The sequence below is a fragment of the Nasonia vitripennis genome, assembly GCF_009193385.2.
Source record: "Nasonia vitripennis strain AsymCx chromosome 4 unlocalized genomic scaffold, Nvit_psr_1.1 chr4_random0003, whole genome shotgun sequence".
NCBI classification, from domain to species: Eukaryota; Metazoa; Arthropoda; class Insecta; order Hymenoptera; family Pteromalidae; genus Nasonia; species Nasonia vitripennis.
The window spans coordinates 3,024,590-3,044,367 of record NW_022279638.1 but is presented as its reverse complement, the minus strand read 5'-3'; the positions used below and the strand labels follow the sequence as shown (position 1 = coordinate 3,044,367).

General features: G+C 39.2%; 1 protein-coding gene across 10 annotated transcripts in view; it reads left to right on the top strand.

Annotated features, from left to right (window-relative positions):
- Positions 1–19,778, top strand: part of LOC100679705 (nuclear pore complex protein Nup98-Nup96) — a 429,239-nt gene that overhangs the window by 135,426 nt on the left and 274,035 nt on the right. For all 10 annotated transcript variants that reach the window (XR_004345266.1, XM_031928065.2, XM_031928066.2 and 7 more), the window contains one exon: positions 6,342–6,482. Coding sequence is in view for 9 of the 10 variants with exons in the window: in XM_031928065.2 (XP_031783925.1) it covers positions 6,342–6,482 (141 nt within the window). In the remaining variant the exon portion in view is untranslated. The remainder of the gene's footprint in view (positions 1–6,341; positions 6,483–19,778) is intronic.

Below are 19,778 nucleotides of genomic sequence, written 5' to 3'. Positions count from 1 at the left end.
CAAGTCCGGAGAAAAATTACACAACTACGGATTTAGAATGCCTAGCGGTCGTATGGGCGTGCGAGAAATGTGGTTGCAAAACCTCAAAAACCCTCAAGGTAGATTAGGGAGGTGGGCAATGCTACTGCTGGAACAGGATATTACGGTAATACATAGAAAGGGAGCCCTACATCAAGTGTCCGATGCACTGTCGCGAATGTTTGAAAGTACAACGGAAACGCTAGCTTCTATTTCCGATATCCCCGTAGACTGGTATGATAAGCGTATCGAAGACGTAAAGAATAATTCGAGAAAATTCTTAGACTGGAAAATTATTAACGAACGGTTATATCACAGGGTCGAAAATTCGGTACTAGACGCGATACCTAACGACGGCGCGGAATGGAAATTAGTCCTAAAAACGATAGAACGGGAAAAAGCACTCTTTGAAGCCCGCTAGTTTATCGCAGGATTACTTTTGGCCCGGAATGTTTAAGGATGTAACGTATTACATCAGAGGCTGCGACGTATTCCAACGCACGAAAGTCGAACAGAGGTTAGCCCCGGTTCACCTAGGTCAAAGAGTAATCGAGCACCCGCAATAACGTTTGTAGCGAGTGAGAAGGTATTGGTGAAAAATCGGGTTTTATCTAATGCAGCTAAAAATATAGCAGCAAAGCTTGTAAATAAGTTCAAAGGTCCATTCACGGTTACGAAACTGATATCACCACTAATTTACGAATTAGTCGGGGAAGACGGTAAAGTATTACCGCGCATCCATATTACCGACCTCAAACGCTACAATTCTTCAAGACAGACAGACAACACACCCTGAACAGACGCATTACCCCCAATCTTGTCCCACATTCCCCGCTAACGCTGCACCATTCTTTCCAGGCTTGCACATCACCCACGCTATCGCCAGAATTTCCGCTTCTAGCACGCTACCGCTCATTCATTCAAGTTTTTTTTCACATACACCAGCTACACTCACTCACACACATACACGTACCACCGCTAGCTACCGCACGAAACACACACCCTTGAACGCTACCGACACATACGCACGCTTACGTGACTGCAACGAACCTCGAGACAGCCATGTCTCGACCGTCCTCGGCAGACGAGGACACCCTTCTGGGGGACACCTCAGATTTCGAGGTGGACGTCGACGTCGAAGGGGACTCCGTACTGATCAGCAGCGACGACGAGGGTGGAGCGCCACCCTCCACTGAGGCACCTCAGCCGCCACTGACCACCGACGCACCCCAAACGCCACCTACACCTGAGGCGCACCCTTCGTCGCCACCCCGCCCCCCCAAGGAGGAGGGGGAATCCCAATCGATGGATTGGGATATGGAGTCCTCGGACGACGAGCCTCCCGTTCGTCGACCACGCACGAGACCACACTCGAACGACGAGCCTCCCATTCGTCGACCCCACACGAGACCACGCGACAGACAAAGGACAGATAATGCGGAGTACCCGGAGTACGAGGCACTGTGGGCCTACGAGCCCCTCGACGGACACGTCGACAAGATCGAGGCCTTCCTCCGCGCCAACCCTCCTATCCGAGACGCGGTTCAAGAGACGTTAAACAGGATCGTCGAAGTGGTGCGCAGCCGACCTTGCAAGGCAGCAGGGTCCACTCTACCCTGCATGGGTAAAGTGGACATACCAGTAGTAGTGGCCTCTCGCTCGCGACAGCACTTCTCGGTGCAGCCACTCCGACCGTCTGTAGACGTCGAGACCTGGACGGAACAGACGACGACAGACACGAAGACCCAGACCGACCCACCAGATACCGACGAGAAAGGGATGCAGTCGACAACGACGATCACAACCGACACGGAGACGCAGACATGGAGGCGGTACGGACCAGTGACGAGGCCGAACACCGCCAGGATGCCACCCCCTCGGCACTGGCTCCCAGACCAACCGCAGAGCCAATGCCATCGGCACCACACCTGCGCCCCGAGAATTTCACGGGGTGGCAGACCATCAACGGCAGGCAGGTCTTCGTGAATGCTCCTCGGCCAGGGTGCTGGGCCTGCGGAAGCTCCAGCCATCGAGCACCACGCTGCCCTGACCGCCAGCGCCACAGCTACCGCTACTGCTACCGGTGTGGCCTGGGCAACGTCACCACCCGAGACTGCCACGTCCACGGCGAGGCTTGGCGAGCCCAGGGCCCATACATCCCCTCTCGGGGCACCAACATCCCTCGGGACCAACTACCCCCTCGGCGATAAGACCGACACAACACGACGACTGACGAGACTCTTACTTGGCTATCGACCTTGACTCACTGCACGCTCTCGCCTACCCTTACGCACCTCATCACACACCCACGCTCTCGCTACACCTGTAATTTTTGTAATAACCTGACACTTTCACTTACACACATGCTACCGCTCTCATCTACCGTTACACACACCTACACGAATCACCTAAGCTACCGTCATACCTTACACCACACATAAAATTGTTATCGTTCTCTTTTATTTTGTCTTAACTGTGCCATGAGGGTCAGAATAAAGAATATAATCAACTAACCTAGACGCCTTTATTTTAAAATAAGCATTATTTCTTAACCTACCACCCCGTATTACCTTCTCACTCAGCAAGCTGGCGTAGTAAGTTCAAGCGATTTAGGGCCAGCGAAGGACCCACTACAACCGGACGACACCAACCATCCAACAACCAGGTTGCCACCATCGAGCAAAGGGTCTAACTACAGCGCAACCCCTCCACCCCAGGAAAAAGGGAGTTGTAACGTGGCAGCTCGACTGCACGTTACAAGTGGAAAATTTGCGCCGCGCAATAGAGAGGCGACGACAACCTCGCAACGTGGTAGGTCGAGCCGCGAGTAGGCGCGCAGAAGGGGGAGTAGTTCGCGTGGGGAGCGCGTGCAGCGCTTGCCCCGCGGCCACGTGTTGCCGCGTCGCGAGAGCTCGGTCTCTTTCGCTCCGCAACGCTGCTACCGATAGGACGTCTGCGCTGCTCACCAAGGTTTTCGATTGTCTCGTGACCCCGGTACCCGTGCGCCATTGCAGCTCGCCTACGTTCTCGCTATCGTAGCAAGTAAGTAAAAGTGTACTTAGCGTGCGAATAAATTAGTGCAGCTGTGCCTCGGACGAACGCGTCGCGACACGGTTAGTGCGACGCAATGCATTTTGACGTGACAAGGGCGGCGAGTCGAGTGCCGTGAGGTATCGTCGCCTGTTGCGAATTTTGTAAGCTCTCGTTTTTCCTCGCTATCGTTCCTTTCACGCTACCGTTACCCTCCGCTCAAGCTACCGTTTGTCTTTTTCACGCTCTCGCTCTCGCACAATTCCTCGCTATCATTACCCATGTAGTGTGCATATTTCCTCGCTATCGCCCTCCTCTCGTATTGTACCTCCCCGCTATCGTTTCCTCACCCCCCGCTATTCCTATCAGCTACCGATTACTGTGTGTTACTGAGCTACCGTTAGTAAGTAAGTTAGCGATTAAGTTAGGTTAGTTATTATTAGAGTTTCCGTTAAATAACTGTTAGAATGCACGAGTGTGCGCGGAGAGGACGGGCAAGTGTGGTGTGTCGTCGCGCGGTCGTGTCGAGGTCGTCACATCGTGAAGTGGTTTTCGGGGATTTATTATAGTAGTACGGGTTTTTCACGACGCGATATATGGGAAAATACGCGACGGACGCGCTGGTCGTCGGGGCCGGTAGACGATGAGAGAGGCGAGGCGGGTAATCAACCGCACCGACAAGTCGGCGGACGGCACGCTGACGAGCGTGGCGGTGGCGTCGATTGTTCGGTGGGCGCGGGTGATCTCCCCGGAAGGAGGTTAGAATTATTAAAATCGTTGCGGGGCCGCGTGTAGAAATTCGCTTCTACTCACGATGACCTCTATTCGGCGGCGTGACGTGCCCTCATAGTAGTTTAGTTAGTTCGGCGTAGCGCCTCTGGACTGTAGAGGCCGCAGGTTTTCGGCAGGTTGCCGTGGTTGTTAAGAGAGAACATGAAGAATAAATACGACATATCATATCAGCGGCAAGCCTTAATGAGTTTTATGACCCACGACCCTGTTCGATACTCCACCCATCCCTTAGAGCTAGCCGAGCTCATCTCCCACGGTGGCGCTCACACGGAAAGGGGATCGCGGGATCCTTGGCATCTCGATGCCTGGCGCCCTGGGCCGAGGCGGCCCGCCACCGTGTATGCATTGGAGCGTGACGGCGCGCGAACATAGATTTAAGAACGCTGGGCTGCGCTAGCAGACCCCAGTGTTTCAAAATCAAAGGTTCAAATACTGTATAACTAAAACCATAATCACGAGTACTTTCACTAAAACTGTTTTCTATATAACTCTGATCATTTATTGTAACACTAGACACACTCGAATTTTGTTCCTACTCTGATGACATTTTTAACAAATAAAATAAAATAACACTACTACACAATAAGCTACTAATACAATTTTCAACAAACAACAAAATAAAATAACTTAATCACTATCAGAAGATAAAGAACAAAAACAAGTATTATAAAATCTCAGTAAATGCGCGCTCAGATTTTCCAAAGTTGCTTGCTCAACACCTCGAAGAGAAGTGAGCTGAAGATCCTGGACGGGGATCAAGAAATCGCAATTCGCTACACGTGGGGCAAATTTCGTCGCTAGGCTCACGCAAGAAAATTACTTTTACCTGCCTTGTTAAAACTGCCGTGATTTTTATTGTCCACTTAGTCCAAAACCCATTAAGTTCTGCTTTAATCCATTGCAAGTGACACATACTTTACAAGCATTGCCATGGGATTCACAAGTTACTCGTCACCAGCCGAGGACCGCAGATCTAAGTCCTTTTATTGCACTGACGTATGGGCTCTCGATCGGTCATAAAAATCTCGAGAATCAATGTTATAAAAAGCATCGAGTCGCCCGATCCTTGACTGGTTAGAAGAAGTAGCCACTTTACATTTATTAAATAATAATTCACCGAAAAAAGTAATTATTTACTTGTATTCGATTTGTATGACTTATTAAATATTTTACAGGCAATTTATTAACAACTTCGAAAATTAATTGGATTAGCGATAATTTATTTATATTTAAGGATTAAGTTAATGATTACCAAGATGCATCGCGATTCGATGATAAAAATTACAAGTATACAAGTATATCTAAATATATTTATCGGCGCGTGAAATTACCAGCACAATAACTTAATTTTGTCCGATTTTTATCATTCAAATTTCATTTAAATCGGTATTTTTTGCACATTAAAAAGTGTTCTGCTAAGTTTCATGTATAATGCGACATTTGCAATGTAAAAATAAGAAAGACCCTTTGAGTCTAGTAGCGACCCTCGTAAATGTGGCCCAGGTGTTTAGGATTACGTGCGAGCGTACTAGAATTCGGCGCAACTCGGTTCACGCGCTAGTCTTCGCCGCATAGACGACAGAGCGTGCTTCTCTTCGTTTGAAACCCGGTTTTGGAGTTAGTTTTCGCCGCATGGAAGAAAGAGAGTTTTCGTTGCGAGCTTGCAACACGTACTACTACTTGATGCAAAGGTTTCTTAGCGAGCTAGTCATCGCGGCAATCTCGGTTTTCGTGCGATCCTTCGTTACAAGTCGTGAAATGAGCTAGAGTTCGCAGTTAGCTGAGTGGTGCCAGTATTCGTTAGGAGCGTCGATATAATTCCCAAGCATCTAGGAATATCTCGTTATTATGCCACAATCAAGTGTGTTGTAACAGTACGCTTTTTTAGGTGGGAAAGGGACTTGGTATTAAAACGACTATAATACTGACTCTTGATGGAGCTAAGAACGCTCGATGCCTGTAGCAAACGAAAGACTAACGGTTTTTTAATAACGCAGTATTCGACTCAAGTACTTCTTCTGTACATGTCCAGAAATGCATTGCAACTGTTTATTACACTACCCGCAGAGGCGATGGTTTTTGTGTAAAAGATAAAGGGAATAGAAAAAACTCCAAAAAAAATCTCGAATATCAAAACTATTAAAATGATACATTGTGCGACAAACTTAACTCTAGAAAATTGTGAACCGAGTTACGCCAAGGTCGTCTTGGCGTGTAAAATCAAGCGCAGCGCATGCCCGTACAAACCAGGAGCTTTGATCGGTGCCGGTGTACTAATTGTAAGCCGCAGAGCTGCTGTCGCTGCTTCAAAAGCTATTTTAACACTTAGAAAAGAACTCAGCATTCGTTACGATACTCGCTGTTTTCTCTAGATGCGTAGTATACACCCTAATGCACATACACTATTAATCAACCGCAGCTTTTTTTAAAAAGAAGTCTAAGCATAGTTTTCATAATTTAATAACGGATTTATAAAATTTGTTGTATTATTTATGTTTCAGGCATCCGGAAAAAGTGAACAATTTTTAAAGCCAGCAAATACCATATCAAAAAGCTCAAATAATCTGCATTACAAAATATTAACAAGCACGAATTCTTCTAAACCTAAACTGAAGATTGTTCCAAGTATCGCATTATCAAAGGTATAGATACTCAACATACATTTTTCTAAAAAATTATTTTTATTGTTTTATTAGAGGATAGCTTCTAGCTTTTATGATTTTTGTCGCGTTTAACTTTAAGATCTATCGAGTCCCGTAAGAGCGCGCTGACATCGCCTCATTAAGTTATATTAAGTCAGGTGGTTTCTGTAGGCAGGTTTGAACTACAAATTTATTGTATTGCTTTTTAGTAGAAAATAATTTTAGTAAAAATGCAAACAAAATGTGAAACAAAATTTTAGAAATTTTCGAGCTTACTAATTATACGAACCGCGGTAGCAGACTTTTTGAACGAGGAAGTAGAATACTAATATTTTTACTATGTGCATTTTGTGGAATAACAAAATCTAATAAAGATAAATATTTTGCACTTTATTTGCAATCTTCGTCTTTAAATAACTATCCCCACGTAAGAAACATTCCTATTCGTTTTAAAAACAATAAAAAAATAACCAAGACTTATTATACGTGCCAAGCTGGTAATTTCAGTAATTGCAAACATATAGTTGGAGTGTTGCCTTTTTTTTAATAGGTACTATTAAAAATTGGAAGTTCCGGGTGTATGCTTAAGGATCTCCTTCTCGCCCCTCGCCTTTACCCCGGCTGTGTAGCGCGGGCCCACAGCTTGTCGTCGGTACTGTCCTCGGTGCTTGTTCCTTCTCGTCGCGCAAGGTCCGCGCGCTCCTCCATACGCCACAGCTCTGGGGCTGCGGTCTATGCTGCCAAGGGCCAGCAAATTCAGCATATTAAGAAGTATCTCTCCTTATTGCACTCGATCAGTAAGGCGTTTTTACATGGCTCTTTTTTCCTCATTTAATTTACCATGATAAATGACGGTGCTTCTAAGTCGACTTAAGAAAAAGAAGTGGAGGAGACATCTCAGCAGACACCTCAAGGTCAGCTAATGGCAACGTCGTGTAAAGCTTGTACAAAAGTTATTGGCAAAGGCAAGTCACTTAGAACCTGTGATAAGTGTGGCTAGAACTATCATGTTAAGTGCATCCAAATGCACACAATCTGGGAGGGTGGAAGAACCATTTCTGTGTGCATAACCTGTCTAGCAGCTGCTAATAATCCTTCTATTTGCTCCTCCATTAAACACAAATGATACTCATGCAGACTCTAACTATGCTAAACAAGCATAAAGAAGGTATAAAATCGTATGTCAGTGATCAAATCCTCGCTTACACCACTCAAAGATTTACCTTTATTACCACCTCAGCAACTGCCGATACTGAAGCTATTAAGCAGATTCAAGATGCCAATGTGAAGCTTCAATCCAGATTGAGGAGTATAGTAGTAGACCAATCATAGTTGTCATCCACAGTGGTGTTATCTGGTCACAGAGAGAGAGAGAGAGAGAGAGAGAGAGAGAGAGAGAGAGAGAGAGAGAGAGAGAGAGAGAGAGAGAGAGTGAGTGAGAGAGAGAGAGAGAGAGAGACCACCCTACTTAGATCTTGCATATGCTACCCTAAAGCTCCTGGATGACTAATCTAAATGAGCACGACATAGTGTCTGCCTGACCCATGAGCAAGAGGGATCCTGCTGAGGAGATAGCTGAAGATGATGCTACTGCTACTGTTGTTTACACTGCACCGCTGGTAGTATCCCTTACATTCAGAATATTGATGCGCTCCGTGAGCTAAGATTAGATTTGGTAAGCTGCACTCTAGTCATGTGAATAGATGACTCCTCGACGAAGCACATCCTCCTCAGCCAATTCTACACTGACTTATTAATATAAACGAGCTACTACCTATGGATGTTCTTCTCGTTTGTTAGAGAATGCCGGGTCTATATCAGGTTGTAGAAGGCACGTGCTCTGCCTGTCTCCGCTGATAACGACCTTAAACAACTGGATAGCTTCTCATCCAGCTAAAAATCATCAACAACAACCACTTGTCTTCCTTCTTGTCCACTCATCCCGTCTATCACGTAATAGCTGTAACTGAGACCTGGTTTGATGATAAGATAATATCCATCCCTTCACTAGATAACTTGAATACCCCGAACATTTTAACTTCAGGGAGATAACCGAATTGGACGTGTTGGCTGCAGTATCACACTTCGATTCCTAGGCCAGGGGCAGCGATGGCATCCTACAGGTTGCCATTTCAAGGCATTGTCAGTACTCGCTCCCTTACTTTGTCACATATTCAACCTGTCTTTGAGCGAGTTACGCTTACCCTCAGACTGAAAGAAGTTGCTTGTGCGTGCATTTAACAACGTCAGCTCTCCAACATCTTTGACTGACTACCGTCCAATCTCCCTTCTCTGTTTCTTGTCCAAGGCGCTGGAGTGGCTGGTGCACAGACAGCTCTTTGGATATCTCGAGACAAGACTTCTACTCGATAACCTGCGAACTGGTTTTCGCACCGGTCACAGCACTCAATCCGGCCTAATCAAGTTAATTGATGATGTCAGGCTTGGCATTAACCAAAAGAACGTTACTCTTCTTCTCCTCTGACTTTAGCAAAATGGGCTGGGCTGCAAATAACCATCTTAAACTCGATGTCCTTAAAACCAAGGCAATCGTCCTTGGCTCCCCCTACTACATCAACACCTTATCATCTAAGGCTAACAACTACATTAACATGGGTCGTTACTTATGACTTTTGTATAATCACTCGCCTCATACCACATTTTTTATCCACCAAGCTTTCTCATTACACATTATCGCAATTTTATAATATGTATATTCTCTCAATGTATATTTTATATAAATGTATTTGTACAACATAATGTACAGTAATAAAAACACAATCTAATCTAATCTAATCTAATCTAATCTCTCTTTCTCCTAATACTTCCTGCCAGACTGTACCACACCATGAGCAAATTCTTATGGCAGAGGCCTTGGTTTTTCGGCGGTAGGCAGAGAGCAAGAGAAAAGCTAGCCGCTTAAAGGGGAAAGTCATATGCGGAGACTGTAGCAACTTGCGAGGCACCGATAAGCTCGCGCGCGTGAATGTGTAAAACCAACTATGTGTGAGAGTTATTAATGATAAACACTTTTGTAATAAAGAGCGTGTTCAGAGAGAATGTGGAGTGCGAACTTGATCGTATGTAACTCTTAGTGAGATTTGTCTGTTAAGTCATTAGTAAAATGTATACTAACTAATAGGCAATGTAACAGCGCATGCGCGCCATACAATGAGGGTCTTCGCGCGGAGAGCTGTTAAGAAAACTTGCTCACATATTTACCGTATCGAGCATAGCTAGCAGCCTACGGTATAAATCGAGAGTTTTGATAACGATTTTCTTGCGCGTTTTTTTCAGGAAACGAGTTTTGGGTCGAACGGGGGAACGAAGATAATAATTTTTAAATAATCTTTACGGTAGAAGCAGTATTTACTGTAATAAGCTATCAGCAAAGTTGAATGTTTCTGCCGTGTAGTAAAAGTTCTGTCGTAAATGCAATTTGCGTGATAACTGACAAATCAGTGTAAGTTGAGGTGTTAAGGGGTCCAGCCTGGGTTATAAATCCTGCAAAAAAACAAAAAAATATTTGTATGATAAATATTTTTTCTTTTGACGTAAATTAAAAAACAAAAAATATCTCCTGAAAATATTTACAATACACACTATTTTTACCGAAAAATATCAAATACATACCATACAAAATCACTGACCAAAATTCATGACATTTTACCAAAAAATTAATTAAATGTTAGCAACAAGTACGGTGTGAAAAATACAAATTAAATTTAGTAGCTACTATCCACAACGTATGGATAATAATATTTTCCGGTAGAAGTAGTGCGACTTATTCTTTCCTGACTAATTTGCGACTAAACTTCCTCGAGGGATAGGGGCTCATATAGATAGATACGTGAGTGCGAATATATATTACAACCTGGTACTTTTTTTTATAAATTCGGCTATGATAGAATAATAAAATACTAGCAGGTTCACCTCACTCCTAACGTCGCCCGGTTGATTAGGTATACTGGGTGACTCAATTTAAACGGGCACCGGTGTTAACTCTTTAGGGACAGTCCTAATAAAAAAAAAATGGTAACAACAAAAGTTGTAGGATATCGAGGGGAAAGTTTGATGGTGACCTTGGATTTGAACTTGAGCTTGATTTTCAAGGTCATATCAGGGTCAACTTTGATTTTTTAAATAGAAACCCTATCTTTGGAATACGAAAGTCTCTTCTTCCTTAGATTTCACGCGCTATTGCTGAAGGACGGGACACAAGATAGGCGCCGCAATAAAACATTCCGGTTTTTACAACTAATGCTTCGAAGACTTTATTAATTAATATCACAGAGAGATTATGAGGCATGTGCTCTATGTGATGATGCCCAATATGAAAAATAAAAATAACAAAAACAATATTTCAATGCTGCAATTTTATTGTCATAAATTCAGCATTAGAAACGATTTTAATCCTTACTTTAATTTAGGAAAATTAACTCAACAATACATTGTTCATGCTTGGGTAGAAGTTGAAGGTTCACGATTATTTTTTTAAAATATAAATCAACAATAATTAAGGACATATTTATACAAAGGTGTCATAGATAACTAAAAAAATAAAAGTAACGATGACAACGTAAAAATTGGAAAAATGGTTATATTACCTTCAACATTTTGAGTTGTATTTGATTGTTGAGTGTAATTGAGTTTCAGAAAAGAGGTTCACCACATATGCACTTGTTGGCTTTTATTCATAAAAATCATAAATTCAACTATGCAAATGATGTTAATAACTTTCAGAAATATCTGAAAAATGAAATATCCAAGGTGACATAATATCGTTAAGCAATCAATGATACATGGCTCTTGTGGTAAAAATAACTTAAATTTACCATGTATAAATAGCAAAACAAAAAAATCTACCAAAAACTTTCCCAAATAGTTTAATCAGATAACAACTTTTAATAATACAGGATATCCCCTTTATCGACGAAGTGACAATGGAAAACAAATTCGTTTCAATACCAATAATATAGCTGATAATCGATTTGTAGTTCGATAGAATCAGTATTTATTGTTGAAGCATGTTTAACTATTCAATGTGTACAATATTTATTTAAATATTGTTATAAGGGGCATGATTGTGCATTTATAAAAATGAGTCAAGGTAATAATGAAAACGAATGTGAAGAAGAAAATTTCAACTACGATGAAATAAAACAGTATTTAAATACAAGATATGTAAGCCCTCCAGAAGCAATATATCGTCTACTACAATAAGCAACGTACGTTTTATCACACATAATTTACAGATTAGCTGTACATTCAAAAAATAAAGTTTGTATTCTTTAATGAAGGTTCAGAAGGAGAGTTGATTAATAAAAATTTAACAAAACTTTACTGCATGATTTCAACTAAATGCAAACGATCCACAAGCTAGACTGTACTTGTATTTTGATATACCATATTTTTACGTTTTCAATAAAAAAACAAAGAAACAGATACCATGAAAAAGAGTTTGGAAGCCATTTATAAGTATAATGTACTTTGTAAATTCGAAGGTTCGTGAAAGATTTTTTTTAAGATTATTATTATTGCATGTTAAAGGGGGTCGATATGATGAAGAATTAAAAACATTTTAAAATATTACATACGCAACATTCCATGAAGTAATAGTGGCTAGAAAATTAATAACCATCGATAAAGAATGGGACAAATGCTTGGAAGAAGCAATCAAGGTTGAATTTCCTAAAGCTCTGTGTAATCTGTTTGATTATATATGCGTACTATATACAGGGTGAGTCATTTTAATCTTTAATCTCAATTATCTCGTTGGCAAAGCATGCCAGCGAAAAAAGTTTCGGGTAAAAGTTTTAGGATTTTTCCCTGGCTATCTGATGATGACCTTGACAATGTCATTGAGCATGACCTTCAAGGTCATTTGCAGGTCAAGTCGATTTTTTCAAATAGAAACCCCTACTTTTGGCACCAGAAATGGAAAGAGCGGGAAATTTTACGTTCGAACATGTGATTTTGGAAACAAATCATCTTTTGTGCGGAAATTACCTTTGACATCAGCGGAACCCAGGATGCACCATCGAGGAGGTTGTCAAAAGGATTTAGCATCCCATTTTTTGTTTTATTTTTTTTATTTGTTTTTTTTTGTTTTTTCCCTTTTTGTTATTTTTTTGGTATTTTTATGGAATGTTAACTGGAGTTAACCATTGATTAATTGTTCAAAATTACCGCCGTTTTGTTGGATGCAAAGATCAAGTCGAGCTCTGAATTGTCTTATGGTTCTAAGTAGAACATCTCGAGGGATTGCTGCACAAGCTGTACGAATGCGTTCGATCATATTATCTCGCGTTGTTGGCCGTTGAGCATAAACAACATTCTTAAGATATCCCCATAAGTAAAAATCGGGAGGGATTAAATCAGGTGAACGAGGGGGCCAGGCAACTGGGCCACCTCGCCCAATCCACCTGCCATTGTAGCGGGTGTTTAAATAATCATGAACAATGCGTGCATAATGTGGTGGTGCTCCATCTAATTGGATCCACATTCTTAGCCTTGTGGCTAGGTCTACATTTTCTAGTAATTCAGGTAAAATGTCTCGAAGTAATCTCAAAAAGTTTACCCCATTCACGTTCTCTTCAAAGAAATAAGGACCAATCAAATAGCCATTGATGATTCCACACCAGACCATAACACTCCAGCGGTGTTGATTGTCTATGGGCCTAAACCAATGAGGATTTTCATCCGACCAATAATGGCAATTATGTCTATTCAATTCTCCAGTGTTTTTGAATGTTGATTCATCTGAAAAAAGAACGTGCCTGAAAAAGTCTTGAACTTGTTGAATCATTCGTATTGCCCATCGACAAAAACGTACTCATATCATTTGGAGTTAACTGTTGTGTTAATGTTATGTGATAAGGATGATATCTTCTCGCTCTCAATATTCGGGATGCTGTTGATTGAGGTATACCTATTTCTCTTTCTATTTGTCGAGTACTAATGTGAGGATCAAGATGAATAATCGCTAGAATGGTAATAACACGAGGATCGTTTTCGTCGTATTCATGATGACGGCGTTGACGAACAAAAGCTCCATTTCGAGCTCTCTGAGTTAAGGTTTGAATAGTAACATTACTTGGGTGTCTCCTATTGGGATAGCGTTCAGCATAAAGTCTGGCAGCTGCTGCATAATTATTTCGACTTTCTCCCAAAATCATGATCATATCAACGATTTCGTTGGGAGCATAATCAGCCATGATCAAAATCAAAATAATTTGTTACAGACCAGTAAACAGGGAAACAGATTTTTTTCAATAATAATTATCGATTTACAAGAAGTAAAAAACACGATTAAGCTTTTCTGCACTAATTTGCTATCTACATAACTGTTAAGAGTAGTTCACTCTCAAAAATTGACACTAATACAAAATAATGGAATGACAACTACATCAAGAATTTTGAAAATTGACACTAATAGAAAATAATGGAATGACTGAAAATTTCTGGAAATATTGAAAATTTTTTCATTTTTGAACGCATGTCACTCTCATTTCATTTATGGGGCTAAAAGTAGGGGTTTCCATTTCAAAAAATCAACTTGACCTTGAAATGCCCTTGAAGATCCTGTTTAACGACAGGGTCAAGATGACCATTCGTCAGCCGGGGAGAAAACTGAAAACTTTTGTGGGTAACATTTTCTCCTTGAATGCATTAGAGTTCAGCTAACCAGTTGTACTGTTATCGGCATGACCAATGACCTTGACCATTGAATTCAAGGTCAAGGCAAGGTCATATTCAAACGTAAAATTTCCCGCTCTTTCCATTTCTGGTGCCAAAAGTAGGGGTTGCTATTTGAAAAGATCGACTTGACCTTCAAATGACCTTGAAGGTCGCGCTCAATGACATTGTCAAGGTCATCATCAGATAGCCAGGGAAAAATCCTAAAACTTTTACCCGAAACTTTTTTCGCTGGCATGCTTTGCCAACGAGATAATTGAGATTAAAGATTAAAATGACTCACCCTGTATATACATCACCCAGAAAATGTTAAAGAATTATTTGAAAAATATGAAGCATATTTCTGCAGTCTATTGTTAAATAAAAAAATACGCAAAAATATTTCACTGAAACATATCAATTCTATTTTAACAAGTCACGGGTATATGCTAACTGATTCCAATTTACCTAAATTTAGTGAGGATGTTGAGGAAACCAATTATGAATAATTTTATGCAACAAATAACATTAAAAATGATTCAAGTATTCAACATGGCGGGAGGTGATCAGCCTCCGGCTGTCCCTCCTGATAAAGTATTTAAATGCCACCCAAGGCAGAAAGTATCAGTAGTAATTTGTTTAGTGTGTGAAAACGTTTATCATAAAAGTGATTACGACAACTGTAAAGACAAGAAATACATTAGTAATGTATTTATAATATGCCCAGAACACGTGGAGCTAAACATAACCTTGAAAGATCAAAAGCCCAAGCTAAATGATTCAGCAAAAATTTTAATTGCAAGTATCAAAAGTACTAAAGAAGATCAAATTAAACATAAAATACTAAATGAAATCTCTATAACACATGAAAGTGATAAAACCAACACTTAAGAGTGAAAACAAAGATCCAAAAGAGTTTTCGAAAAAAGTATGCAATCTGTTAATAGAGAAAAAAGACATACAAACAAAACAAAACAAATCAATAAATGATAGTGAGATAGAAATAAAAATTATGAATGAAAAAAGTGCCAAGGCTATAATAGAGTTACTCAGTAGAAAACTATCTAATAACTACAAAACAACGATTGAAAAAATAGAGTCACCTAAAATGAAAATAGTTGGAGTGGATAACTACAATAAAATGAATCTTGAAGATCTGGAAAAGGACTTGAATAATAGAAATTTTAACGAGTATGATGAAAAGTGTAAAGTATTACGTATAAATAAAAATAATTCTACAAAAACATCTAGTATAATAATTGAAGTGCCAAGAATAATATATAAACACATCAAAGATAATCAGAATAGAATTTTTATTGGTTATCAAAGCTGTAAAGTGTGGGACTTAATAAACATCAAGCCATGCTACAATTGTGGAAGATTTGGGCATAATCCGCAAAAATGTAGAAATGAACCCTGTTGAACAAAACTCTTAATAAGAATTTATACAAAAATGACAGTTATATCTTGCATCTAAATATCAGAAGTCTAAATGCCAATTTTAATAAATTGGAAATTTTTATTAAGAGTTTGAAGATTATACCTAGCATAATAGTATGTACAGAAACGTGGAAGATGTTTAATTGCCAAATTTTTATTATTATTAATCAATATGGTTTTAGATAAAATATAGGGACCAAAGATGCTTTAAGTTATATCACGAACATAATTTACAGTAAACTAGACAAAAGCAAACCAATAGCAATTACCTTTCTAGATCTGGCTAAAGCTTTTGATACGGTAAATCATGCTATTTTACTAGACAAATTGTATAACTACGGTATAAGGGGTAAAGCGCACAAAATAATAACTAGTTACTTATGTAATAGAAAACAAAAAGTTAAAATAGGAACAGCGGACAGCCGTTATGAGACAGTAATTACGGGAGTGCCACTAGGGACAATTCTTGGTCCACTTTTATTTATAATATATGTCAATAACCTGCTTGTAGATAGGACTGAAAGTACAATCTCATATGCTGATGATACAACTATTTATACAACTGATGATACTTGGACCAAAGTGGAAAATAAAATCAATATGTACCTAGAGGATATATCTACTTGGTTGTTGCTTAATAAATTATCTCTTAATATAAGTAAAACCGTATAATGACATTTGGTAATTACTGTGATAGTGTTCCAAAAAAGAATGATATAAAAATATTTACACAGGGTAATAAACTGAACAGAGTTGAACAGTATAATTATCTGGGTATTAATTTTGATATCAATTTAAAATGGGATAATCACATTGAATATATAATAAAGAAAACTAAATATTTAATATATATATATATATATATATATATATATATATATATAAATTGTCAAAGTACATGCAAACCGATATTCTTAAAATTATATACTATGTATTTTTCCACAGCATAATAACCTATGGAAACATTGCATGGGGTGGTGCGTACAAAAACAACCTAGAGTTACTACAAAGATCTCAGAATAGAATATTATAAATTATAAACAAAAATAAATTTGATCAAAATAATCCATTAAACCTTAAACAAATTTTCGCTTATGAATGTGTTATCTATCACTATAATGAACTTAAGAATCAGCATATGTCATCAAATAGTATAACTAGAAACAAACTTATTAAACCGTCAAAATGCTCTAAAGCTGTTAGTGATATCAAAATAATCACATTAGAGCGATACAAGTATTTAATTGTCTACCTAAATCTAATCCAAATCTAAAACATCTAGATATCTCGAAAAATTATAATAAGAAAAAGGTAAAGAAATGGATACAGTACTCATATATTGTAAACTAACAAAAAAAAAAAGAGTGCAATCTTAGTAAAATTTTCATTTCGTTAGTCTTTTAGTTTGTAAGTTCTTATCTTATTTTAATAAAGAAAAAATCAGTGTTTTACCTGTAGCATGGACTGGTACAGCACCAAATTTATTAATAAATAAAAAAACTTCACATGTAATTTTTAAATTACTATTAAATATAAATGAAGATTCAACGTGCAACATTACTCCCAATTCAATATATATAAAAAATCTAGAAAATGTAGAAGTCATAATTTGGGATGAAATAACAATGATATCAAAATATGCTTCTTAGGCAGTGGATAAATTATTTAAAGACTTATGTAATAATGACGTTGAATTTGGTGGCAAAGTAATAATTGTATCTGGTGACTTCTGATAATCCTGTTGTCAAACATGGGAATCGAACAAAATTTATTGAAAATTGTGTGAAAAATGGTCATTTATAGAGTAAATTTCGAGATGATAAATTGAGCAGCAGCGCTCTACATGGCGCTATCTCGAGTGGGTTTCTCAATTTTAGGACAGCTGCTGTACAATTTTTTGTACAGCAGCGGCGCAAAATTTTTGTGTGGCCAAAATTGTGGGCAGTAGCGCAACATCTGTCCTAAGAATTTCTCAGTGTATATTTTTAAACGCACACGTGTAACTTGTTTCTAACGAATTAGTAAAACAAAAACAGAAAAAAAAACGAGCCTAAGAATACATTAAAATCCATTAAATAGAAGCTGAGATATGAGCGATGCAGTTTTCAATTATGCGAGGTAAACAGGGTGAGGAAAAAAATGTTGAAGCTGCATATTTTTGAAACTAACTGGTATTATAAACAACCGAAAGAAAGGGAAGAAGGTAATGCTAATTAAATATAAATTTTAAATTGATTATCGCCTTTTTACACCTGTTATCGCGTCACTTAGAAAAAACGACTTTTTTCAGTTTTTGTTTTTCAGGATCTGTCCCATGAAGTGACTTAAAATTAAAGTGTAGTATTATTAGAAAACTAAAATCTCAAAACTAAAAAATCGCTATAAAAAAATTGCGTCCACAAAATGTAAAAACGGACTTTTTTCCCACTATGTACTAGTAAAAACAAAGAAAATGAGATTTTGTGGGTTAAAATAAACTAAGTAGAAGCTGAGATACAGACGTATACGAACGAACACACACACACACACACACACATCCGTACGGACATTTTCCAAAAACACCATTTTTCGACTAAATATGCATCAAAACACACTTTCCACATGTTTTTTTTTTTACACAAACTTCAAAAATTACTATTACAATGCTTCCTTAGAAAGAAAGCAAAATAAAGCGCCATGAAAAGGCACCGTTATATTAGCGCGTCGAGGGGTCCGAAATCCAGCGAGAAGTACCAAGAAAACCCGATATCCGCTTAGAGCGTGTGTAAATAAGTGCGGCTGATATGTAAGGGGAGAGCTGAGCAGTGCGAGCACGATAATATGCGCGGCAAAGTCTGCGTGGTATGGGAAAAAGCTGGCGCTGCTTTCGTGACGATCGGTCTGTCGCGCCGCCGTGGCGGTCACCGCTTGCCGGTAAAAAAATGTGTACCCAGCGAGCCTATAGAAGTATTCACTTCAAAAGCACGGTTTGTAGCAAGGATGGAAGTGGCTTTTTTAGATTCTCTAGAGAAATCCAATTTTCCTTCCCTAGTTACACAATATACTATGAACCATGTTGGAGGTCTTATTAAACTAATATCTTATCGTTTATAACCAATCATCATATATTCTACATGCAACTAGAATAAATAATATTCATGTAAAGAAAATACATGCAAACAATTCAACAAAATTTTCGTCCTGTAAAATGCAATACTCTCCTCGTTCATTCCATCCTAACGCACTGATTGTCCTCAATCAGTCTCTTTGCCAACTCAGATTTAAACAAATGGCACGAAATAGCACGAAACCGTACTCCTCATTATGACTGCCAACATTCTCCAACTTCTGTCATCTCGAGAATGAACCTTCACTTTATGATTATCCTTGACCAGCTATAGCATCGAATCAGTTCATACTATAACAGATAAACAAAATCCACACCATAATAACCATAAGCACATACATAATACTTCGGTTCTCGAAGTGGAAAGGAGTGTGATCAATTCCTTAAGAACACCTGCGCACCTCAGTGCCTATCATATGTAGCTATATACATAAAATAATTTACATAAAATAAATATTGAACTGATCACCAGCCTTGCCAAGGGCCCTTGTCAACTGAGCACGTGATCAGAGGCAACTCAATCCAAGACCACCCTGACTCCGACTGCACCTGGTCCAGCCTCCGCCTTGATACTCAGGTACCGTATAGTCCTGACCAAAAATTATACTCGAGTATCTAGACTTGGCGACAATTTTCCCGTCTTACATAGCATCTGAAAGATGACCCTTTCATTGTCCGTTGCAATTTCCAAGCAATCTCCTGGACCTCAGCCATAGTTCTTCATTGGACTCAATTTTCCAATGTTGCCTAGTTATCCACGAACTCAAACTGTACATTGAGTGTAACTGTCAGATTTAATCCAAACCTCGAAAATCTGCCCTCAGTGATGTCAAACTGCATCAAGGAGAAATTCTAATAAAAACTCGCGTATTGCAATCCCACTTCTGATCTGTATGAGGTCTTATTAAACTATTAATAAACTTAAGACACAACCCATTTAATTAATAATAATATAATTTAATTATAATATAAGATTTATTAAGCTAATCAATATATAAGCCTCGCACGCAATGCGACTACTCAGTTACTCGGTCGCCAGCCTAATCAGATGTTTATATTATATCATAAACATC